The sequence below is a fragment of the Urocitellus parryii genome, chromosome 3, assembly GCF_045843805.1.
Source record: "Urocitellus parryii isolate mUroPar1 chromosome 3, mUroPar1.hap1, whole genome shotgun sequence".
In the NCBI taxonomy this organism is placed as follows: Eukaryota; Metazoa; Chordata; class Mammalia; order Rodentia; family Sciuridae; genus Urocitellus; species Urocitellus parryii.
The window spans coordinates 98,392,754-98,419,431 of NC_135533.1; the positions used below are offsets into that span (position 1 = coordinate 98,392,754).

The 26,678-nt window shown below is 38.0% G+C and overlaps 1 protein-coding gene across 1 annotated transcript in view; it reads right to left on the minus strand.

Annotated features, from left to right (window-relative positions):
• Gli3 (GLI family zinc finger 3) overlaps positions 1-26,678 on the minus strand; it is a 272,709-nt gene that overhangs the window by 53,701 nt on the left and 192,330 nt on the right. The window contains exons 7-10 of the mRNA XM_026410532.2: positions 26,451-26,652; positions 13,271-13,484; positions 12,354-12,467; positions 10,584-10,724 (exon numbers count right to left, since the gene is read on the minus strand). Coding sequence (XP_026266317.2) covers positions 10,584-10,724; positions 12,354-12,467; positions 13,271-13,484; positions 26,451-26,652 — 671 coding nt within the window. The remainder of the gene's footprint in view (positions 1-10,583; positions 10,725-12,353; positions 12,468-13,270; positions 13,485-26,450; positions 26,653-26,678) is intronic.

Genomic DNA, 26,678 nt, shown 5'->3' on the forward strand with positions numbered 1-26,678 from the left:
CCATTACTCACTGGCTCTAAAAACTTGACTAGTGCTCCAGCAGGCAATTTCCAGAAATTATCAGAGATAATTCTCTCACCCAAACTTTGATAATCTAGTTTACCTGGTATTTATTATCTTATTTTGTGATATTGAACCCAGGGGTGCTCTACCATGGAGCTACATCCCCAGCCCTTTTTATTTTATTTTTTAAATTTTATGATAGGGTCTTACTTAACTCTCCCAGACTGGCCTCAAAATCGAAATCCTCCTACCTCAGACTGGAGTTCACTGGGATTATAGGTGTGTGCCACCATATTTTCTGATAAACCTACTTTAAGAGTGACAACAGAATCTTACAACCCTTAAATAATGAACCTGAGATCACACAAGTAAGAGACAGTGATTCCATGCACAAAACCAACTCAAACAAGGCTCAGCCAGCAACCCAGAAAAATTCTGACTTCTCTTTAAACTTCTTCTACAATATCCATATTAGTTGCCAAAACTGTAATTGTGAAACATCTCTAAATTGTACTTCCAAATTCTTTTTTTTAAAAAAGATTATGTAACATTAAGGTTTAAGACGAAGCTTAACCCTAAAGGTTTATTTAATTTTTATTTTTTTATTTGCTCTTTTTAGATACATATGACAATAGAGTATATTTGGACATTTTATACATATGTGGAGTATAACTTATTCTAATTAGGATCCCATTCTTGCGATTCATACTTCCATATTCTTAAAAATAACTAAAGAATTTCCACCGAAGGTCTCATGTCTGACCCTGCTCCATCACACACAAGCCCTTTTTAATATATTGTACTTATGGTTACTGGGGCTCTGCAAAAATCAGTTCAAGATATTTTTAAAGATCACTGTGGCTCAAGCCATTCCACTCGCCAAAAACATTTACTTCTCCTTACTCCATCTGGAATAGACATTAGACTACCAGTCTAGCAATCCCATCCCCAAGAACAATGTTCTTCAAATCTTACCTCCATTGTCCTCAGGCCTTCCACTTTGGCTCTGCCCTAATTGCATAACTTATCATTCTTAAAACAAACAGCATCAAATGAATCAATTTTATACTTATATTTCTAATCCAAGGAAATTTCAAAAACCCCAGCCTTTTATTATATTATCATAATCATACATAAAATTCTCCTATAGTATTAACTCCTTTCTATTGTCTTCTCAACATAGAATACCCAACACCTCCCTGCAATGGTCTTTCCTGTTTAAATCCACCTGCTTATTGAAGACCATGCTCAAATTCAATATCTATAAGACCCTTCTCTCATTCTTTCTTCTGCATCTTTTCCTTATTTGTTTCCCCACTGCACTGCTTGTACATCTACAGTATTCCTAAAGACTTTACATGTGGGTTGCTTTTACCCAAAGAGACAGACATGAAAGATGTGTGTGTGTGTGTGTGTGTGTGTGTGTGCGCGCGCGCGCGTGCGTTAGGTCTTGTTCTCCCCACTGCTTTAGGTCCTAACTTTCTAGGTCTAACATGAGGCTTTTTACTTCCAGACACTATGCCTGCAATTTGTGTAGCAGCCACTAGGTGGTGATGTGTTGTAGAAGCAGGACCAGCCACAGATAGGAAATCTGCAGTCTTGAATTAATAGCATACTTACACTATTTAGTTTAACTTTCATAAAAAGTCTGCTTAATCTCTCCACTCTTCAATTGAGTTTATTAGTACTACTTATAGATTCTATTTTTCATTGTGTTTGAATAATATTCTCAAGTTTATATAGCATTTCCATTATAAGATGTCATTCTAGCTTTACAAACAAACAAAACAAAATAAAAATCCCATAGACTTACAGATGAGAAAGTGGGACTGAAGTTGTAGAGTGACTTGCACAAAGTCAGACATGGTGTTTAGCAAACGTAGAAATAAGATATCCAACACACTATTCAGAGTTGTCTCTAAACCTCCACTAGCTGATGACTGCTAGTGAGGTTTTGGGGGACTAGGTGGGGTGGCTTAAGTTCAAGGTCTTAGCCTCTACATAGACTTTTCATTGATATCAGGTGTTCTAGGGAAAAAACAAAAAAGCAAACAAACAACAACAACAACAGAAACAATAATAACTTTACCCTGGCAGTATATGGCTAATCCCAGAAAAACCTAAATGTCCCCTCAATCTTCAAAAAATTTGTGAATGAGAAAACTGCTTTCAGATCCCAGAGCTCTGTTCTATGTCAAGTCATGAGCCTGATCTCCAGCTCTGCTTGCCATGATCTCAGAAGCTGGAGTCTGAATGACTTCCCTTGGGTTGCAGAAGAAACAACTATGGTGTTTCTCCACCAAGAAAAAGGGCTTAGCTGGTTACAGGTCTTGCTGAGAACTACTGAGTGGCTAACCTTAGCAAATATGATTTTGAATTAAACTCTGCCAATTTACACACACATGCACACACACCCTACATACATATATTTAAATAGCCTTTTGCTAGAGACTTAAATCAAGTCATCTTTCTTTTCTTTTAATCTGAACATTTAAGCTGAGAAATTGCTTCTTTAATCACAAGTGTATGAATAAAATGTTAGAGACTATAAATATATGTGATATATATTCTATTCATACGTATGATCTTACACCCACCCCAACACACACTCACACACACAGGAAGAGGAACTTTATGGCAGAACTAAAGGCCATTTTGACCCCCAGGAGACTCTTCAAAATGTCAGGAGATAGTTTTGGTTGTCACAATGGGGGAGAGATGCAACTGGTATCTAATTGGCAGAGGCCGAGGACGCAGCGCATATTAATTTTATGCACATATTAATTTTATGCTATTGTGCCAACCAAAACACTATCTGAATACCAACCTAAACCTTTTTTGACAGGTAGCATGTTTGGATACAACAGCCTCTAAATCACTATATTTTTTCTTTTTATGAGAAAAATTACTAACATTTTATTGAGTAGAATATTGTTTCACTAATTCTCTGACCAATTTATGAGTCCAGTACTATTATTATGCTTATTTTACAGACAAAGAAACTGAGGATCAGAAGGTCAGCATGATATCCATAGGGTGGAAAGCAGGCCATGAACAAAGTCTGTCAGCTTTGAAACTCACATTGGACTGCTGTGGGGTAACAGTGGTAAGCAAAAGTGTTCTTTTAGATCATGAGCTATTTCATCTTATAAAGAATAACAAGAATAACAATCAAAAGTTTATCAATATGATTCACTTTGCTCCTACCCATATTCCCTACCTATTTTCCACAAACTTTTCTGGTTTCTCTTATGAACTCATCCCTATATTAAGTCCCACATTCTCAACCATACAGTGAAGGATTCATGATGTCTTGTCTCATATTGTTTCTATGGTTTTATGTTTTTATTTTAGACCAGTGCTGGAGGGTCTATATCATGATTTTAATGTGCTCACTCCAAATGTTGGGCCTGCGAGGACCATGCAGGTGTCATCAATCCACTGGGGCACCTGCCAGGGCTCTGCAAGTCTTCCAGTGAAGAGCTGTTGAATCAACAGCTAATTTGATAAAGTTAGCTCCTACTTTTCCTAATAAACATAAAGAGACTGTATGTACATTATGCTAGCAATCTGCTGTAGGCAAGTATATTTAAATGAGCATAGCCCAAAGTGACCATGATTCCCTCTTGTATAAAGTGGGTTCATACCCAATGTCAAGGAAGACTAATTACTGGCAGAATCCAGGGTCTACCTACAGTATCAGTCAGAACTAAAAAAAAAAAAAAAAAAAAAACTCTCAGTAGGAAAATGCTCCTTTGATGGAGAAAACACTTATCCTTTTTTTTTTAAAATATATTTTTTAGTTGTTGATGGACCTTTATTTTACTTATTTGTATGTGGTGCTGAGAATCGAACCCAGTGCCTTACACATGCTAGGCAAGCACTCTACCATTGAGCCACAACCCCAGCCCAGAAAACACTTATTCAATGAACATTTTGATGAAATATTCTATAAGGGATACAATGGATGAACCAATAGAAGAAAGTAACTATACACTGCCTCTTCCCTAAGCTCCATCCAGGGGCAGTTAACTATAACAGACTGCTGTGTCTCCCCCCATCCGTTTCCACCATTCCTCCCATACTGAAAGGAAAGAGAGAGCTCAGCACAGCACTCACGCTAGCTGCCAGCCAATATGGCACTTGAGATGAAACCTGTTTACCATCCTTACCCCTAAAGACTATTCAATTCAACACCTTCATTTGCTTTGATTAAAACTGAGGTTCAAGGAGGGGTAGTGTCTTGGCCAAGGTCCATTCATCAGACACACTGGAAGAGAAGGGGGTCTCCTGGCTTCAGTGAAGTGTGTCCCAGTTTAGCAATAATATAAAATAAGCCTTAGAGCTAACACACAGAAGCTACAAAGACCGACAACACAAATCCACCCCCCTCCCCCACTCAACCCTGCAAAAAACAAACACATAAAACAACCAGAGATGGAGTGACCTCGTTTAGACCCTCTGTCTGTTTCTCATTAGGCCTCCTGCATGTGATCTCTTCTTGGCCTTGGACGTTGGGGACAGCGTTTATTTTCACGGCTGTTTCACAGTATGATAAGTGAGAAAATAACGTTCAAAAGGGTCAAATAGTTCCATGGAGGTCATCCCAAGAGTCAGGGCAGAGATGGGGCTGCCACTCAGAATTCCAGCTGGGTCTTGGGTGGGGGGGTTAGCTGGTGGACCACACAACCCTCACACCCTGGCCCCAGCCCCATCTTCTGAGTGTCTTTTCATGGGAACAATTTCTGCAGGTGCAATTTAGTCAGCAACTTTACAAAGAATGTGACCCTTAAGGCAAAATTGTCAAAGGATGGCTTTGAAGTTGGTAGTTCTTACGTCTATATTTTATATGCCATGTTTCCAAATAATTAGAGTAACTAAATTAACTGGCAACTCCATGTACAGGAAAATAAGATCAAAATCTCCACTCATTCATTTTAGGTTTTATGTGCACATAAAACTAATTTCTGCCTCATATCTGAGGCCCCTATCACATCTTAAACCCAATTTTCTCTTAGGTAAGGATGTACAATGCCACTTTAGCAAAAGGATCAAAATTAGATGGAAAACATTTAAAATGCAAATTTAGGATCATGGTATTAATATGAAAATAATGTCTTCACATTGTAACTCTTCCTCGGGTTTCTACAGATACATCAATTCTCCACAAATTAGATGTGCTTTCTTTACATCTAAATCTCTATGATATTAAAAAGAAAGCTCTTCATTTTCATGATGCTGATCATGCTGCCAGTGTATACAATTTGTTTCCAAATGGCAGCAAAGGTGATTATAACTGTATTCTTTGGATAAAAGAAACTTTAACATGCTTTTAGAGATCAAAATTTGCAGCCTTGAAAGCATTTAAAATCCAAGTAGGTGGTTAATCACTCTACAAAAAGGGGAATTTTTGACATCATGCTAAAAAGATACAAATGGAGGATTATAGTGACTTAAATGCCACCCAATTGAAGCTGGGTGCTCTCACGTTCTCTGTAGTTCTGCTGTACAATGAGAAGACAGCGTTCCCCAGTATAATTACCATGGTCCTCTGTAAGGTTACTCTGCAGGGGATCAGGGTAAGAAATAAAACCGTTGAAATAATATGACTTTTTGAAGACCAGTAAGAATAATTTTATAGGTTACTTTTAAAACAGAAATAGAGGTCTGAATTGTTGAAAGTGAGAGCAAAACATTGTGGGGAGACAGCAAACAGGTGGGTAAGAGGTGTGTATGGTGATGATGCTATTTTTACTTTTTCAGATGTCACCAATGATGTTTTCCAGTATAATGAGGCACCTAGCAGTGGGGACTCCACTCTAAGATGCATATCCTTTGCATTTATTCCTTTTTCCCTATTTAAGAAACTTTACAAAACACTGATAGAGGCCCAGAGTCATTCACGACCAAAATGTGCAAGTTTCAGAGAACCTGAGATCAATTTATGCTACTTTAACCATCAAAGAATCAAAAAATAGAACTTAGGTCTATGACAAAATTAAAACATGAAGGAAATGGATCTCAGCAAGGCCTATAGCCTCTCTCATCCATGTGAGAAGCCAGGCTGAGTTTCTTTGATAATAACACAAGCTAAACCAAGTAACACAAGGAAAACCAAAGCCCAAACCAAATATTGCTTTGCAAACTGACACTGTAAAATTTTCAGAAACAAATTTCAGATTCAAGTCTTTCGTAATGTAACTTACAAAGACACAAAGAGTCTAGTTAACTTAAAACTGAAGAAAAATGTGTACTTTCAACTTATTTTGAGATGTTAACATATGTGTCTCTCAGAAGTCGAGGGAAGAGAAAATATGGAATCTTGATGAATCGATATTAAACTTGGGTCTTAATCAAATGTGCTTGAAATTAATGTTTTTGCCATCTACTCCTATGCATTTCTTGCTGTTATTTTAACTGACATCAAGGAAGGGACAAAGTACAAGAAAAACCTGGTTAACAATAAGAAAAATATATGTGTGTGTGTATGTATACATATGTATTTGTATAATACACACACACACACACATATATATATATATACATATATATAAAATTTCTTAGCCTCTTAAAAGTAAATTTATGGCAAATTTAATACTAGCTTAAGAGCACCAAAGCCCATTTATAATTATCTTGCTGGGAAGAGAAATTAATTAAACATCTCAGTGATAAAGACACCATCAGCAAACCTAGAATAAATACACACTGGAGAAGGAGAGGGGCTTGAAATAAAGAGGAAGAGAAGGGAAGGCAATATTTAGCCCATCTGTTCGGACAGTAATGGAAGAGGTAATCTTTTCAAGAGTACATGGAGTGCATTACACTGGAAATGAAACTACCTGGCAGGCAAAGTCAGCCAAGTTCCTAATTCTCTTCTTCAACTTTGTGATTTGCTAATGTGAAACACATGTCTCCCTTTTGCACCAAGTTCAAATAACTCTGGAATTCCAACCGTGCAGCTCAGCGACTGAACCAGAACAAGGGGAGAACTTGTCAGGATTTAAGAGCTTTCAGCAAAGCCCTTCAATTGCAGCCAGCACCCTATTCCACGGAAGGATATCAATTATAGATAGTGACTTGCTTTAGCAGGCAGTCGGGACTGTCAGACACTAGATAGACAACCATGAAGAATCATGAATCTTTCTATTAACTGTAAGAGGGGGAAAAAGAATGGGTCATGGCTATAAATAAGGCAGAGCATCAGAATGGTTTAACACCTTGCCTCTTGGTTGTATGTAGCATGAAAATCAACTAATTCAGAGAACATTTTGTCTCCAAGGAAAGCCATGGGAAAAGAAAGGGTTAATGCTTCCCCGGTCCCTAAAAAAATGTGAGCTTTGTAACTGGTATTTATTCCATCTGCCACCAAAGTAATTAGGTGGACTTGAAGTAGCTGTTCCTTCAATGAACAAAATTGAAAGCACCTATTCTATCCTAGGCCACCGCTAATGCTACCAGATACCCTATGAGCAAGAAGGTACCTGAACGCCACACAATGTGAAATCAATTTAAATACACAAATTTGGAATTTTAACACTTCCAACATGAGTAAAAAGGTAGAATATGGGCTGGGGTTGTAGCTCAGTCATAGAGCACTTGCCTAGCATATGTGAGGTACTGGGTTCGATCCTCGTACCACATAAAAAAAAATAAGTAAAATAAAGTTATAAAAAAAGGTGGATTATAAGTGATATGAGCTAGTGTCTTTATTTAAATTATAATTTGTAATTCATTTAATTAAGTTTACCTACTCATATAATTTAGCTCAGACTAAAATTAATATCATAAAGATAACACATAGGACTTTTTTCTAATCCCGACATGAATTTCTTCCAACTGACTTGGAAAAAAAGGAAAATCCACTGTTTATATTTACATTCCTATTTTTTAAACCCAGTTTCCATAAAACAGAAAACATGATAATCATTCACTTTGCAGTTTAAGCAGCCATCCCTTAAAACAATTCAGATATCTCTAGGCAAACACCATAGGGACCTTATGTCACTAGCTTAAATACAAATACTTGTAATATTCAAGGTCTTTGAAATACTTTCACATCTGGGCAGTTAAAGGGTAAAGCTCCTATCACACTCTAAAAATGTTATCCTAAGCCCAACCTATCACGAGAAGCCCAGTTCATTTTAAATGTACACTTATTTGATAATTAATCACAGGAACACAGTGCTCTTTGGAAACTACAATGACTTACACTCCAAAAAAGCATGCTGAGACTTGGTCATCCCTCAAACCCTTAGGAAGATTTTTTTTTTTCCCTGGTGCTGGGGATCTGATTCAGAGCCTTGTACATGCTAAACATGTACTCTACCATTGAGCTACACCCCCAGATGCTCAGAAGGATATTTTTAAAATCAAGCAGCACTGCACCCAGCTTTTCTGTAACAGCAAATTTGACACAAATGATTTTCTTCATTTATTCATTATATTAATGGCATATGAGACTATCTCCTTATTAAAAAAAAATATTCCCTCTCCCCTTTAGCATTATAATGTCTTTGTGGTTTCCTTAAAGTGGTCTGAAAGAACAAAGAGTGATTAAGTCAGGCTTTGTTTAAAAATAATATTTGCATCAAACTAAATAGAAAAGAAATCAAATCATGTTCATGAATAAAATGAGGAAATACACCTGAATTAAAAACAGTTGACTTTTCAGTTTTCATCTGTGCTCAGAAAGCTATCATTCTTTCCATATGATTAGAAAGAGACATGATTAAAAAGAAATGAGGGGGACAAACTGCTAATGTCATGCTAAATCCTCAAAACACCCTGTATATAACATTTCTCATAACCTGGCAACCCGTATATTTAAACAACTACATAACTGCAATGGGATATATTACATAGGGTGGGCTAAGTTGCAGAAGACACACTTTCAGATTTCATGCATTATATAGATATAACACAGTGAATTCCACCTCTATGTGTATCTATAAAGCACCAATCAAAAATAAATAAATGAGTGAAAGAATACCACTAGAGGAGAGGTAGGAGAACGGAGGGAGAAAAGGAGGGAAAGAGAGGGACACCAGGCACTAAAATGGAGTAAATACAATTCTATGCATGTATTTGTCAAAATGAACCCAACTATTATGTATAACTATAATGCACTAATATAAAAAATGTAAGAAAACAAAATAAAAAACAAATACAAACAAAAAGAAGATTGGGGTTAGAGAAAAAGTGCAGTCCTAAGCTGACACAAAGAGGGGTTGCTACACACACCACCAATCATGTGAGAAAGAAGGTTAGGATGGAAGAATGTCCTTTCTTAGGTCCTTGAGCACAGAGCAAGGCCTGGAATATAAGTGGTCTGAATTGGTTATTTTACTTTTGTTGCTCTTATTGCCATTTGCTTTTTCTTGTAATTATTTTCAGAGAGGATCAAAACAAGGGAATAAAAATAATGGAAAAATGTTTAAAAAGAGCTCATGCAACCCATGAAACATGTCAGAGGGGCTTTATAATTTCAATGTTTAAGTAAAGAGAGTTATCAAGAAATATGTATCAAATTAAAAAAAAAACAAAGTTACTGTGAAAGAATGGATAGTATTAGTGTGTATACTTGTGTGCATGTGTGTGTGTGGGCACAAGTGTCAGAGAGACAATCACAACACATGCTCTGTCAGATTTTCCACCATATTAAAGCTTAAGAAGCTGCCCTGCTTGGTAAAGCCATCCTTAATGCTTTAAGAACCTTGCACTTCTGCACAAAAGTTGTGTGAGCCTGTATCTTTTTATTCTGGATGCTCTAAATGCCCTTTTGCGTCAGTTGTCCTCAGTTCTACCTGCCAGAGAGACTCTGCTGGCCTTTAAGAAAGTGTCAAGTGTCAAGAAGTACTGGAAAATGAGGTAATGGGTAAGGGGGTGCGCGCGCATGTGTGTGCGTGTGTGTGCACACACTACATTATCGAAATAATACACAGGAGAGACATCTGAACCTGGTTCTGTAGGAGATGTGGTTCTCTATCTGACCGCCATGTGGTTTTTAAAAACATTTAAAAACACATAAGACCTTTTCCATGGAACTATTAACCCCACAGGTCAAAAATTATGGAATAACTTACTGCAAATATCTACCTAACTTCAATAGAGTAGGAATTGCTACATAGAATAAAGGGATATTCCTTAGGCTGTGAGGGTTTGCAAGAGGGGCAAAAAAAAAAAAAAATAGAATCCCACCCCTACCATTTTTTTCTATTGCTACCAGGTCTTGGAAGGGGAATCAAAATTGGTTAAAAGGTTAATAATAATTCATGTCCAGCTTACTATTACTCAATAACCATCAAAGTCGCTAACTCAAAATAGTGTTTGCTGGCTTACAGGATCAGAGTCATTACACTCTCTATTGAAGACTTTATTGAATTTTCCACTAAGCTTTAGCTGAGTGAACAGGTCAAGCACTGTGGCTCAGAGTTTTCTTTATTCTCAGAAAGTCATAAAGCCCCCTCCAGTTTGCAACGCAGCTAGCTAAGAAACTTGACTCAGCGCAGGGTCAGGGAAGCCGACCTCCATGGAAAGGTCACATGGTTGGAAGGCCCAGTTCCTGAACACTGCTCACTTACGTGCACAAGTTGATCCTGGGTGTCAAACTCCCTTGTGCAGCCTTCCCAGTGGCAGTTGGTCTCATAGATGACTTCAGGCTCCTGTTTGCTCTCATCTTTGTCCCCTTCCTCCTTCACTAGCGTTGTTCCTTCTGGCTGTTCCTGAAAAAGTAGGGGGTTGGGAGAAGAGAGCAAGAGGGAGGAAAAAATCAGACACAATGGGAAGAAAGACAAGAAGGGAAAGCAGAAATTTGATTTGGATTTGTCTTCCTCCTGATGTAATTTTTCAGGGAAAATAAAACAGAGTCCTGGTCTATCAGCTGGGTTTTGTAAACTCACAAAGTCAAAGACCTGGAATCATTTGTGTGCATATTTTCAGATTTGCCAAACACACCTTTAGAGAGTTTTTTAACTGGTGCTTTAAGACAACTACCCAAATCACAGTGAGATAAAAAGTTAAAGCCAGGGCTGGGGATATAGCTCAGTTGGTAAAGTGCTTGCCTCCCATGCACAAGGCCCTGGGTTCAATCCCCAGCACCACATACACAAACAATAATAACAACAAAACAATCTAAAATTTCATCTTTAAAAAAACTCAAAATAAAACCCATAAGAGAAGTCATTAAATTAGATCATACAGCTTTTTTACTCCAAAGACTGGTACTTCTACTTTGGTTGTTTTCAATCTTTTCAGTATATTAATTTGTCTATTCTTATATTTTGCAATTCAGGGTGATTTACTTCTAAGTCTCTTTTCCCTGCTGTGAGAGGCATTTTGAGGGATTACATCTTATTGGCTAAGTCTCTGGCTTCCAAGAACATGCTGGTGATCCAAGGCCCAAGAACCATAGCACCTCATGCTCTGGGACATAGTCCCCTTTCTAGTCTTCTATGGCACCTCCCCAGCAAGGTGTTAAAAAAAAAAAAAAGTTTCCAGAATTCTGGGAAATTATTAGGTCTGTGAATTTGAGTCCAGGCCCAGATGATAAAACTATTGAGGTATTCAGGAATATTCAGCAAGGTGATTATCTAGCAAAATATATGAGGGAGAATGGATTTCAAAATCCAGATCACTGGTTCATTCCATCCTCCAAGATCTCACTAAAGAAGAAATTTGGTGCAAAGTAGTTTGAGATTTGGACTGAAGCAGCCTGATGATAGCAAGATCCAGATTCTGTGGACATACAGACTCTTGTCCAGTCTCACTTTGGGAAATTAACATTCAAGCTCCTTCCCATGTCAGGCACAAGAACACATGAGATGGTCTTTGGGGTATAACCCACACATGCTTCAAAAGAGGCTAGAGACTAAAGTACTAGAAGTAGTACAAAATCTAACTAGTCTCAGGTAGCTCATGTCTTGATCCCTCCTGGAAGTAGCAAAGTCAGAAGAAAAAAAAAAAAAAGAACATGATCAGTGCAGGGAATATCAGTAGCTCTGATCCAGCTTATGCTTGGGGCAGGAGCTCAGTAATTCAGGTCCAGGGTCAGGGATAAGAACTGAACCCTGGTCATATCTGTGGTCAGCAACAAATGAATCCAATCACTGACTTTCTGAACTATAACTGCCTAAACTCCTAAGCTGTCTCAGCTATCAAGAACATAGACCCCACATAGCTTTCTGCGTTGCTCATATTTGTTTTTGAGTCAGAGAAATGAATTCATTCACTCTATAACTGGTCTTTGATCAAGCACAGTAAGTATGGCCAAGTCCAACAATGTAGTGGATGAGAAAGTGCTGTGAAAAGACACCAGGCAGGAAGGTGGAAACTGAATGGTCCAGGTGTCCTACCTGCTGCCCCCGCGCCCCTGGGCTGGGGAGGTCTTCGTCAGGTTTAATCTTGGACCGTTTATTGTGCATCGGGTCGCCGGTGCTGCTCACTGCAGACTCACTTGTGGGCTTGTTCTGCTGGTCACATTTGTAGGACCAAAGACAAAAATTAGTTTTTGATCAATGAAAGGGACCATAATTAAAACCTGCAACTGGAGACAAGCAGGCTTATTTGGTAATAGAGCAATGATGCTGATAATGCCCCAAATCCCTGGTGACAGAGTTCAGACAATGTGCTCAAAGGCAGAGGATATGTTCATGAAGCAGCTCTTCATTTTTGATTCATGAGTATAAACTCCCCATGGCTTTTCAAAACTCTTCTAGCTTCTGATAGAGCTGGGAATCTAGGTTTTTAACAAGCACCAGTAGCTTATTTCAAAAGAAAAAAAACTGAGAAGACCATCACGAACCATTTGTGAAGTTCTTAATTAGAGAGTCCAGAGCCTTCTGCAAACAAATGTCAGAGTGGCAATAACAGTGGAGGGAATGGCACCATTGTATTCTTATTCTAGTGTATAACATGGTGCTCAGTAGCAGCCTGGTTCTCGAAGGAGTAGACATGGCTAAATGAGAGCAATACATTCATGAAATCTAATTTATAATAGATGTGGCTTATAGATGTTGCCAGGTCAGAGCATGGCCTTCATAAAAAAACGACCCTTGAAAAAAATGACTCCATGGAAGATGCTCTTGTTTACTGAGGGGCATATACAGAGCATGTTCATTAAGCTGAACAATACACTCCTGGGTTAAGAAGACAGGACGCCGGGATAAAGCTGTGAGAATGCCAACATCTTATGGTGATAATGGCTGAAATGGTGGCAAGACCTTTCTTCTGTTGACCAACATGGATAAGCTCATGAAGCTGTCTCTCTCACCTGTGAGGACTCAGAAGGGCCGGAGCTGACCTGGACTGGGTTAAGAACTGTAGGGATCCCTGGAATAGGCCTCTGTGTTGGAAAAGTTGGGGCGGGGTGAATGAGTGGAGGGCTGTGTCCAAAGGCAGAGCCTAAGCTTTGCTGTCGACTTAAGATCTGTTGATGCATATGGAGAGAGACGGGTGCAGACGGGTAGGTGAAGCTCAAGGCGGGACTGTATGGGGAAAGATAAAAAAACAGACGACCATCACTTACGCTGACCTCAGAGACTATCACAAATACACAATATCTGCAGCTTTAGACCAACAATGGTACCAACCAAAAATCATATGAGGTCTGTTTAAATGAGAAAATAGAAATGATTGCTGCCAAACATCTGGAAAACTTCCAAGAGCAAGATGACTACTGAGAGGAGACACGTATGTGCATGTGCACATACCCGCAGACCTGAAATAAGATTCTGCAAAACGGAAATAAAAGGCATCAGCTCAATAATAACTATTTATTGCAATAACAAACTTTATATAAAAAAAGAGAATGGGTGACTACATGCTTTATAGTACTTTTATGGGCTCCGCGTTCCGTATGTTCCTGTGCATGAAGCAATTCCTTTAATCTTAGCTCACACCACGCACTTTCATATGTCTCCAGATCTTATTACAAGAGGAAAGAAAATCAATTGGTTAAATGTGTTTTGAACACCATGCTTGTCATATCACTCATTTGTTTGTAAAGATGGAAAGCTTGGTTCATCCAGAATGCCACCTAAAGAATTTCCATCAGCGCCGTCTGGTTACAGAAGCTGATGGATTAACCTCTCCCCACTGAAATCGGTGATCAATGGGCTTCGATGGAGGAATATTCCAATGGGAGAGCACAGCTCCCTCCTCTAGCTAAACAGCATTAAATGTCTATTACAGCCCATTATGCATGCTAATGCCTGTCACCACTTTATTATGCCACCGTATCTCAGGCTATGGTAAGTTCTGAAGAAGCACTGCTATTACCTAAAGATTTCCCGACTAGCAGGCAGTGGCAAATTGTTCTTTGTGCCAGCCACAGTTTAGGAATCAAATCCTCTTAAAAGAAAGAAGGGCTCTTGAGGACTTTGCCAATGGCTTAAAAATGCATGAAAAACTAATCATTGCATTCATGGAAATTTCCTTTTTAAAAAAATAATCAGTGAAAAAAAATTATATATGTAGCTTCCTCTCCTGCTGTGTAATACTCAGAAAGAATCAGGGTTTCTTGTAATGTCAAAGGTAGAACTCATGCAAATTTCCAATCTGGTGGGTTAATTGCTATTGCTGTTAAGCATATTAGCTGAGAATAAAATAATTACAATAACAAAATTCAGACCATTTCAACAACTTTAAGTAATAATTCCAGAGATATACTCTGTTCATTAATGTGACTCTACATTTTTGCCTATTTGACTACAATCCATAAAAGGCAGCTTCAATGGGATTACATTACTATTATTCCTACAGAGAACCTTCCATTACAATAGCTTGCCCATTTAAGACTGAATATCATTAAGAATACCCTAGGAGAATTCCACCAGGCTTTGAGGAACTCTCTTTTCATTCTGCATTGTATTTCTTTAATAAAGGAAAGCAGAAACATGGTGAAAACAGTCATTGTTCACAGTAAGTTAGGGAGGAATCAGTAATAATATTCCGTTTCTGCAGCGTTATAGTTTCTGCCAGTGTTTCCAAAAGCAACCATGAATGATTACAGCAAGACTTAGCTAAGGTAGCTGTGTGGATGATTGATAGGGCATTAATCAAAAGATGCATATCTGCCTCAGAATTTGTTCACAAGCTTTCTTCTAATAGCTGATTTCATGTTCACTGAGCTCTATGCCAGTTTGTCCAATTTATTTTTCAGTGTACAAGCCATTCATCAAAAAATGCAATGATTTAACACCCCCCTTCCTTTGGGTGAATGGGTATTACTAAGTGTGTAACTACCTTATTCTGATCATTAAAGAAACAAAAACCAAAGGACCCCACTTCATGTATAATTACAATGTCATGCAGACTTTGTGTGAACCTTGGCACACCTTTCCATAGTTCCAGGGTTCCAGACTATCAGACAGACTCAGAAAGCAGTCCTAGAAGGTCACTGACACTTCTAATTTGGCAAGGCACAGAATTGGGGGCTTAAAGAAGTTAGTACCTGATCAGGAATCAAGACCATTTAAAAAAAAAAAAAAAACGTTTCACAAGGCAGAAAATTCCCTTGGTTTTTATATACAAGCAATTCATAAATACTGATTGCCAGACAGAGTAGGCACCTTTTTAAAAAAGATGCAGGAGAGAAGCCAACTGAGGCTCAAAATCCCCACAGTTGTTCCCTAGGTTGTCAATATTCCTTGTCCTCAGGGTGACTGGACAGGAGCTGCAGCACTTTCAGCATACTTTGGGAATGTCTCCTTTCCTCTGGTAAAACCAGGTGATGGAAATAAACATGCTCTAAAATCCTCTTCAACTAATAGACTGCAGGCACCATGAGGGCACACACGGATCTATGATTTTCAGCCTCCCCAACTTATACATAATGATGCAGCAAGTAAAACAAGCACTTCTCTGCATACAAAGAACTGGGCAGAGAGGCACCAGGATGCCTTCTCTTAGCCCAAAAGAGCTGCCACTTGGCTCCTGGGAGGTGCTGCAGATAGGGAAGCTGTTCAGCTTCAGATTACAAAGCCTGTTTAGAAATAACAGTAGAAGAGGAAAGCCTTTGGCTGGGGAGTCAAAACTCCTCTGTTCTCAGAAGCTGCCTAAGGAGTTCTCAGACTGTTTTCTAAGGAAAGAAGCAGAAGATGGACCGTGACTGGGCACACCACATGGGATGTCAAGAACAACACACAGAATGCCCTTTCTATAAATGATGCCTCCCACATGCACCCCCTACCCTCTTGACTGAGAAAAATGTGTGGGGGGAGAAAAAAGCATCTGAGCATTTCTGGTGATTGAGGGGTAAGAAAACTCAAGACATTACCTCTTAAGCTCTATATCCAAGTGAGAAGGGCCACAGAAGAGGGGAGTCCTGCACTCTAACAAACTCTTGCCTCTCGGCACAGTAGCATTTGGGATTTGCTATGTTCCCTGATTGGAACCCTTTGCTGCCATAGCAACTTCCTTTTTGTCATTTGGGCTTCAGCTCACAATCACCTACATACAGAGGTCTTCTTGAACCAAGGCCCTCAACAAAACGAGCTCCAACTGCATCTCCCTGCCACATCGATGTTATCAACTTTGGAGGATTCTTTTCTCATGGTGGCTGGCACACAGCATTCTCTAAAATTATATTCTTTCTCTCCCCTCCTAGAAAGGAAGGCCCAGATGAGCTGGGTAATGGCACTGGGCACACAGCGGGTACTCAGTGCCGAATCTGTAAGTGACTGGATATCTTCCTCAGTACCTTCATTTTCCTGTGCTGTTGCAACAAATGACCACAGAGTTAGAGACTTGAAACAGCACATGTTATCCATCATCTTATAGATATCAGAGGTCAAAAATGGGTTGGTAGGTTTGTATCTCCTGGAGGCTCTAGGCCCCTTTCCTCATCCACATCTTTGAGAGGATGCTCACATACCTTGGCTCAGAGCTTTGCCTCATTCTGATCCTCCCTTCTGACTAAGCCTGACCCTCTTGCTCCCCCCTTATGAGGACCCTGTGATCACCTTCGAGCCACCTAGATAATCCAGGCTAATCTCATCTCAAGATCTCTAGCTTCATAGCATCTGCAAAATTCCTTTTAGCATGTAAAGTAATGTATTCACAGGTTCCAGGGATTATGATGTGACATCTTCAGGACCGACCATTTTTCTGCCTAGAAATAGTTATTTTTTTACTTGAGAGAGAGAGGTTTTTTTTGGGGGGGAGGGAGAAAAGCAAGCACTTTCCCCCTGAAAACTACAACCAGACATCATGCCTATAAAGTAGTGTTACATCATCAAAGCTAGTGTCTAAATTCACTTCTTCCTATAGCATCTCAGCAGCTCAGCAAAGACTTTGCAGATTACAAAGAACAGAATTAAAAAGAAAAGGTAAATTCTACCTTTAAAGGCCCTGGGTGGGGAGGGGAGCCTTCCTAAATAGTTCATGTATTCATTTCACAATTTCCTAGAAACATAAAGTATTAATACTGTTGAAATTTTTCATAACTCACTACTCTCTCCTCTTCAGGTCTAAAACGATTTAACACTGGAGTCTAAAACCTAAGTGTTACAACCTCAAGACCTTCCCATTGGTCACCTATTCTTTTCTGAGTTACTTGATGATAGATTAATTTTATATTCTGATTCTGAATTCTTTTCATTCAATCATTAAAAGTAATGTTTAAAAAACTATTTCTGTAGTCATCTTTTCTAACTAACTACAAGAATAGTCGAGTCCTTTAAGAAAAGAGTGACATTTATAAAAATGTGACATAATTGTTAGTCTTTATTTCATCAATAAGACCTTAGGAAGAAAGTGTTAGATGGCCCAGACCATCCCTAGCACTATGCTGACCAAATCATGGGTCCTGTCAGATAATGGTCCATTAAGGAAGTGCCAAGGGCATAAAATTCAGGGATTATGGTCCTGAAGGAACGATTAATTAGGAATATATGTTCCAAAAGTCCCATCCTAGATACTGTTGACAGTAGAATTTGGAGAAGTTTCTAGAGATAAGAGTTCCTTGAGACACACTTTGAGAAACACTTATCTAAAATATTAGTTTTAAAGAGGATAAGTTAAGTATTAACTTACCCTTTATTTTACTAAAGAGTAGAAAAGAAAACAAATGTCTATTTTATATTGCTGACTATCAGAAAAGATTGATGATCAATGGATTGTTTAAAGAGGCATTTCACTGAATACCATGATGCAGATGCAGAATTCTGGACTTCCCTATTTAAGGATAACTGCTCACAGTTACATAACTGCTCCTCCTTTATGTTCAGCTCAGAGCTGAGTTCCAAGGGATCAACCATCTGAGTCTGAGTGGGAAGCATTTCTGTTTTCCACAGATTTAAAAATATAACTCTCAAAATTTCAGTCTTTTTAAGAAAGCTATGATTCATATTTATTTATTCTCTATAAAAAAATCAGAGGTATAAAGTTTTATCAGTACCCATTTACAAAGTGTGATTCTGTTTTACAAACTAGGGCTGAGGAACAACTCAGTGGCAGAGCATGTACTTTGCATATATGAGGTCGTGGGTTTGATTCCCAGCACACATACCTCAAAATTTGAAAATTGGGCTTTAGTTCTTAATTTTGCAGCAAATAGTATAGGAAACCTTCACTTATGTGAAATTCTCCTGTAGGGAACCTCAATAACTATCCCCAACTGGACTCACTTGGAGGTGTAAGTAGAAAGGAAGGATAATAAACTACTAAAATAAATATCATAAAATGTACGCACTGTATTTCCATTAATTCAACAAGTTTTACCTGAGTACTAGCCGCATATCCCATTTATTTTTCCAAAGAATAAAATAATCATTCTAACTAGAAAGTTATATATTAATTATAATCAGTACATAAAGCTTTGAAATACATAATTATGTTTGACTTTCACAACAATTATTATTTTTTTCAAATGAAGTGATGTGAATCAATATTTGTACAGAAGTCCTTGTGATAGATCTGTAAACTAAATTCATATTTAATTCCTGGAATGTATAGAAGTAGGGACACTAAAAGTTTATATTGTAGAAAATTGCTCTTCAAACGTTTATTTAAAATATAAGCATTTCAAAGGCACTAATATTCAAAGCAAGTGAATAAAAATCAATTAAAGTAGCATATGAAAAAATTCCATAATGTGTTTTTAAAATACTTCAGCAATTCTACATATGGTGAGTGGTTGAGGGTGGGGAATATGTTGGGTTCCTTTATAATCATATGTAATGCAGCACAATTTGGCTTGTTGCAGTCCTCTGTATTGGAATAGAAAATGGAGCTCATTGTTTTTACTTGAAAATGAAAAATAATTGAGAAAAAATCAGATATTAAGAGGCTATATTACCTAGTTACTGCACAGTTAAAGGTTAAAGCCATTATTTTATTTTATTTTATTTTATTTTATTTTATTTTATTTTATTTTATTTTGTTTTATTTTATTTTGGGTACTGGAGATTGAACCCAGTTGCACTTGACCACTAAACCACATCCCTAGCCTTATTTTGTACTTTATTTAGAGACAGGGTCTCACTGAGTTGCTTAGCACCTCACTTTTGCTGAGGCTGAGCTTGAACTTGCAAACCTCCTGCCTCAGCCTCCAAAGCTGCTAGAATTACAGAAGTGGGCCACAGCACCCAGTTACTTTATTATTTGAAATAATTGCAATCCACAGGTCAATTTAACCCTCCACTAAAATAACAGTTTTCCCTTAGAGTTTTCATGGAGTATCTCATATAATAGCAATGCTAAGGACACTTTTTTAAAATTTCTTTGTTTGTTTGTGCCAGGGCACAGTATACTTGGCTTGTGGGAGGAATTGAGCAGTAAGTCTTCCACATCTTTTATCTACATTTGCTTCCTCAGGAAGGCTCATCAGTTTCCAGATTCATCTTTGGAATCTCTCCATGATCTAGGATGGCCTGCACAGAAGAACTAGGCAGGCATGCAACTGATTAGAGAACTAAGCAACAGCAGACCTCTAGTGGGAGCTCAGGATTGCCCAAATTACAAAGGCACCAATCTCTTAGTCCATTAGGAAGAAAAAAAAATAGGTGGCACCTCTGTATTAAATATAAAATCAACTCTACCTACTAATCACCTATAAACATATTTTTTTAAATTGCCTTGGTTGGTAAATTTGTTCAGGTTTAGATTTTTCTTTTAAAACAACATTAGAAGAAACTTATATGCAAACTCATAGGATCATTTTAGGTTAGGACACTAGGATTAAGAAATCTGTGCCAAATGACACTCAGTTTCCTAAAGGCTCAAGAATTCGATGGTGCTATTTGCTTCTTGGTATCCAATCTCTTTTATTAATCCTTTTACTCATGAAAGTATTGGAGGTAAAGTCAGGTAGCATGAAGGTAACATGATGGCACACAACTTCAGAAATTCAAGAAAAGAGGGGTCAGGGAGAGACCATTCTAATCAAAACCAAATTCCCTAGCCACTCTGTGGCTGTTGTACTAATTCGGTCTTTCACTTTCTGGTTACAGCTGTATTAGAAGAGGATTGATTGTACAACAGCTGCCATTCAAATAACAATTCTTTCCAGTTTTGCAGAGAATGGGCCAACAGCTACCATTATTGGTGTATGGGGAGATATAGGCACTTACCCATGCACCCATGTGCTATCATTTTGGAGGAACAAAATAAAGCTTCCACTTTCATTCATAAAAATACCCAGGGCAAGTTTATTGGAAAACCCAGCCCAGCCTCAGTAGTAAAGAGCATACATATAAAGACCCACATACTCACAAAACGAATAAGTATTCCAACATTTACTTCAGGCATACACACTCTGAAAAGCTTTGGAGAAAAATGCATTGTGCTTTATATTATGAGAGTGTTATAAAAAACTAAAAGCTGCTGGACACAGTGGCGCTCCCCTATAATCCCAGTGACTTCGGAGGCTAAGATTGCAAGTTCAAGGTAGCTTGAGCATCTTAATAAGACCATTGGCAATGTAGCAAGACTCTATCTCAAAAAAATAAAAAAATAAAAATAAAAAGGGGCTGGGATGTAGCTAAGTGGTCATGTCCCTGGGTTTAAGTACTAGTACCACAAAAAGAAAAAGAAGAAGAAGAAGAAAACACTAAAAAGCTACTTGCCATTGAACAGACAAATAAATAAAGACCCTCATGAACATGAACACCAGTGATATACTCTCCAGTGAGATTTGGCTCAAAACATTCAAATCATGTAATTGATCATCCATGTAAATATAAGGATAATCAATTTCTTGTAAACATCATCGGATATTATTTTTCTGTTACAAATAGTTCTTCCCACCTTCCTCTTAGCCAGATTCTCACATTTGAGGAATTCTAAGACAGAAGGAAGTTGGCATGGAGAATAAAAAGAGGAAATTCAGGGGTAGACCTACCAGGTTGAATTTGTGCCTCAACTACATTCACCCATCTCTCGAGCATCAGTTTTCTCATCCATAAAATCAAAAAGCTTCAGAAAGAGTCTCCAAGTCTTCTCTCTATTGCTCTGGATCAAGGATATCAGGATATACTATGGCATAACCAGTCCCTGCCTATGTCACCAACCTTGTGTCCCAGAGGAACTGCCCTTTGGTTACTATTCTCTGATGGCCTGTTCTTCCTATCTCAAGGTCTATATCTGCTGACTCTTCTTAGAAAGTTGTAGAAAGCTCTACCAGAGGTGGTTCATCTTCATCTCCCAGGTCTCAATTTTCAACCCACCTAAATTAGGCCCTCTGTACTATTCTCTGTTAATATCTGGGCCATTTCCTCTATTGCACTGAACCCCTAGAAGTTCATTTGTGCACTCATTTATTTAATCATTCCTTCTCAGAGGCCTTTCTTTCCCCCTGTTCCACAAGAATCATGTCTCACTCATTTTTGTAAGTCCCATGCCCAGCACAGACAGCAACAAGTAGTTATTCAACTCAACTAAATATTGGGGAATGAATAATTGAAAAAAAAAAAACCTAAAACTCACTCACACTCTCTCTCTCTCTCTCTCTCTCTCTCTCTCTCTCTCTCTCTCTCTCTCTTTTAGATGGTACTTATTGCTTTTAGTGATACTACGAGATAAAGAAAGTCATCTCATAATATTTAGAAGATGGAACCAGAGATTTTTAAAGACACTGGTAATCTGGCACTGAATTCACCTAGTTTCCAAAGTGTTTCTTTATTCATTTTTGTGTTGTCTCTCCAACATAAACAAGGCATTTACTTTCAGCAAACAGCATGAAGGCCAGACAGGTTCCTACCTCCCATCCGGCAGCATTGATGAACCTGCCAGATACATTCTTCTTCCAGGATCCTACTGTCCTACAGAGAAGGCTGATGAGGCACTGAACAGAGACCATGATCTACTCTCTGGTCTCAAGGCTGAGCTCCTGTGTGTTAGCAACAGAAAAACTTGCACTGATTAAGTTGTAGGTCTTGCCACCCAGCTCAATGGGTGAGGTGGAATAGGAAAAGGTCATTTTCATTGAGATATCTTTCCCGACCACACCAGACCTAAAATTACTAAGGGTAGGAAACTATTTTAGCTATTCAATTGAAAGCAAGAAAGCTATATTGGAGGGTTAGAAATTTCTCCTTTCCATTTACATTAGCCAAAAAATTATAGGAAGATGAGGATCATTTGAAATACCTTGTCTTCTAATAACAGTTCAATATCTAAGAGAAGGTATTAGCATGAATAAGATATTTTAAATTTAATTTAATGTGAATAACTGGATATTTACAGCATTAGCTTTAACTTTGTGGGGTGAGGACTACAGGCTGCTTTTAATAATGTGAACCATCTAGTCTTAGATGGAATTCTCCAGTGTGATTGAGAACTTACAACTTCAGGAGACTTGAAATATTTCACAATATACTTTCCCATGTGTACAGTTATTCTTTGAGTTATATTAGCTATAAGATTAAAAAAAAAAGACTTGTGATGTACATCTGGACAACATGTTTGAAAAAGTCTGACATAACCAAGTACTATATTTTGATATGCCACTGGGCTTTTGTGAATATTTGTTTTATATGGCATTTTTAGAGCTGTCTGAATTATTAAGCAAATATATAAAAAGTACAAAACCATATACAAACTTTTAGATAGACACTTGCTCTTTTAATCCTTTATTTTGTAACTATCCCTTTGTTTCTATATCTATCTATCAATCAGGAGGTAAAATAGCCTTCATACAGACCTTAATTTTTGGAAAAAAATAGTATTATACATCTACCCTATAGAAACAACCTTTAATAAAAGTGGTAATTGACATTCTAGTTACTCATGAAAGAGCTCCTTAATTTATTTATTCAAGGGCTATTTGTTGGTGGTACCATTGTAAAAGGACACAGGGGTTGAAGGGTGGGACTAGAGCTTTTTAATGTTGTGTCCTATTGAAGGCAAGCAGCAAGCCATTCAATGAAGAAGTAAATACATTTTTATCAAATAATGATAAATGCTATTATTGATCTCTTTGACAAGAACTAAGGTACAAATATGAAGGAGATGGCTATGGCATGCTGTAGAAATCTGAATGACTATCTTTAAACATTCAAGTCATTAAAGTTAAGTCATTAAGTTTAATAGTATCCTTAAAAATTTAATGACATCTTTACCTATGCACTGCCAATACCAAAGGCAAATTAGGTATTAGAAAACATGTAAAAATAAAAGTCACATGTGCTTGGATTAAATTAACAAGCAGAGATTGGAATGCAGACATTGATGTTCACCAGGCACAAGACCCGGGCCAACTTCATCTTGCAAAGACACACTGTGCTTGTTCATAAAACAAAAAGAACATTTCTTTGTTTTTCAAAACTGCTGTGAGGTGAAAACAGGTGAGTGTGTCTTGGGTCTCCACTACCCTGTTACTTGGTACATCACAGAGATCAAATGCACCTCCATCCACGTTCTCTCTTCCACCTCTCACTCTGGAGGAAGTTGGTTGCCCTTTCAGAAGTCTTCCTTTCCTGCCATCCATTGGTCCTACCACTAACTGGCTATTGATAAAGTCAGTTTTTAGATCTCACAAAATGAAACTTAGGACAGGGAAAGGCAAAGTACTACTGTTCTTCTAGCCCAAGAACTGGAAAATGGTGGTATCGCTAGTTACAGTTATTCTAATTATCATCTTAACATGGCAAGTGGATCTCATCTTGGGTTATCTTGATCATCTCCTACTTATTAGAAATGACATATTTATCTTAACATAGTGTTCTTGTGTATTAAAGAGTCAGAGAATATACAAAGGCTCAGAGGCAAGAAGGAAAATGAGGGTGTGATGGCTTTGGGTCAGCTGACTGTCACTGGCTCTCCTGAAACCTGACTGATTTTTTAAAGTGAATCTCTTCCTCCACCTCTAATGAGAATGAAGGCATTTGCCCTGGAGGTAAGAGGGAAAAATCATTATTCTAAGTTAGGACACTGATGTTCTCTCAACTACTAGAACTAGCTTGGCAGAGATCAAGAAGGATGAGAAATTGAACAGAAGGGAGAGAAAGGTTGTTGACAGAGTGTTGACATGTGAATGAAAGCTTGTATGAACATCACAGTATGCCACATTTCCAGTCAAGCCATGTAATAACTGCATAATCTGAGCAAATTGAGATATAGCCAATGGCACTCTATGACCTAGGCATATTTGCCAGAATTGCAGGAACATCCAGGTATTGACTGGCTCACTTCCTCATGGCCAGAATGGAATGGTCACTGGTATAGCATAGCCGGACCCATAGTAGTTTCAGCCCCATCAGGGACAATCCTGGGTCGGTTCTACTGTGACTTCACCTATTTGGGGAGGCAGAAGATATTATCCCACCATTGTAGATCCACACTAGCTTTAATAAAAAGTGCCCCTTTCCTATATACTGGGTGTCATATTTGCAGCGTACAAATGTGAAGACTGAATTTCAGAGCAGAAGGGTAATTTAGGCTTACACAGCTGCTTCATGGAAAAGCTGGAATCTGACTCCAAATAGGTCTGACTCCAACACCTATAATGATTACAGTGGCTAATCTTGAAAGCACCCCAGAAAACACACTCTCAGTGTACTGACTACCATTACAGAAGTACAGTTACTTGCTTTACTTCATGTTTCTACATGTTGTTGGTCAAGTGAAAAGAACAAAGAAAAGCAGCAGAAAATGACACACAAAAACCAAGATTTATGATATTTAAACATTAACTAAACCAAGATTTATGATATTTAAACATTAACTTGCCTGAAATGAGCATCATGGATAACTGAACTAGAAGAGAGTCAAAACTGTAGTGAATATTATCTATAATTATAATGCATCAATGAAATTTAAAAAAATATATACTGCAGTGAAGAACATTATGTCATTTATTATTTCTAGTAAATATGGTTATGTTTCTACTGCTAACATTTTTTTTTTCCTGGACACTTGAGGTTTCTCAAACATGGACTCACCATGGAAAACCCATCAATTAACAATGAATGCTTTTGCCCTTTCATAGAAACAAACATTAAAACATATTTCCCTTACTTATTAAAAGCAAGACTAGCAAAAACAGCCTTTAGTCTGTACTTTTAAGGCCAAGAATCATTTGTGGTTTGCAAAAGTGAAAATTTTAGGTGAAATGAGAGCTGAAGTTCACAACCAGGATTGCTTAATTAACTAATTAGATTACCAAGTTAATTCTATCTCCATCATTTGTGAACTAGCTCAGTTCAAACAGTAAATTATGAGCAGACAAAAGCAGTATAAATACGCATAAAATTCCATTTTGGCTTATTCTCTATTTATTGATATCGGTCCGAGTGCAATCATAAGTGAAGAGAAATACTTTATATTAATTGTGTTTACATGTTTACATTCCTTACTTTTATGTAAGGAAGTGTCAAAGTGCTTTCATTCTATAGAAAAGGCATGATCAAAGCTAAGCTCTTTGAAATTAAGCTGAAAATATGTAATAGGAAAACCAGGATACGTTCTGTTACCACATTCCCTGTGATAACTGACCAGTACCAACCAAGTTTGGTTTTCCAAAGTCATCTACAATTTATTTTCTATTGTACTAAAAATCCACTCTTAACTTTTTCTTTTTCCCTCTCAGTGGATTGCATTCCTTTAACAATAGTAGGACAAGATTTTTGTCACAACTGGCCTTCTTATTTTTGTTCCTGTTCTGTACATTTGTCACACAACCAAGTACAAAATGGGTTTTACTCTGGAAAAGTATTATTAGTAAGGAAAGACCTAGATAAAAAGGCTTGCCATACTCCCTGTCTCATTTCATCATAAATGAACAACTACTCTTTCTATACATGGCCTACTACTGACTCAAGTATGTAAAAAAAAATAATCTGGGGACAGATTAATAGTCTTCGATTCACTGTCCTGATATGTGACTTGTGTCCCGGGACAGGTTTTTATTCTTCCTCTTAAAGCAATCAGTACAGAACATGCATCATGATGGGTGCACTCAAGTGATGACATTTCACTAAAAACACATATAATGGATTCAGGAAAATACATACCTGATTGCACTTGCAGATAAGTGACCATAGGAGCCACTGGCTGAAGAGCTGCTACGGGAATTATTGAGAATTGTGACCAGGGAGTTGGGAGATGTCCTTATCATGGTCTGAAGGTCAAAGCTATGATCGGACAGTGGTGATATGGACAGGGTGCGTTTTCGGCTCGGCCTGGCTGACAGCCTGGGGCTGGGGAATCTGGTGCCTGTTATATAAACAAAACAGAACCTG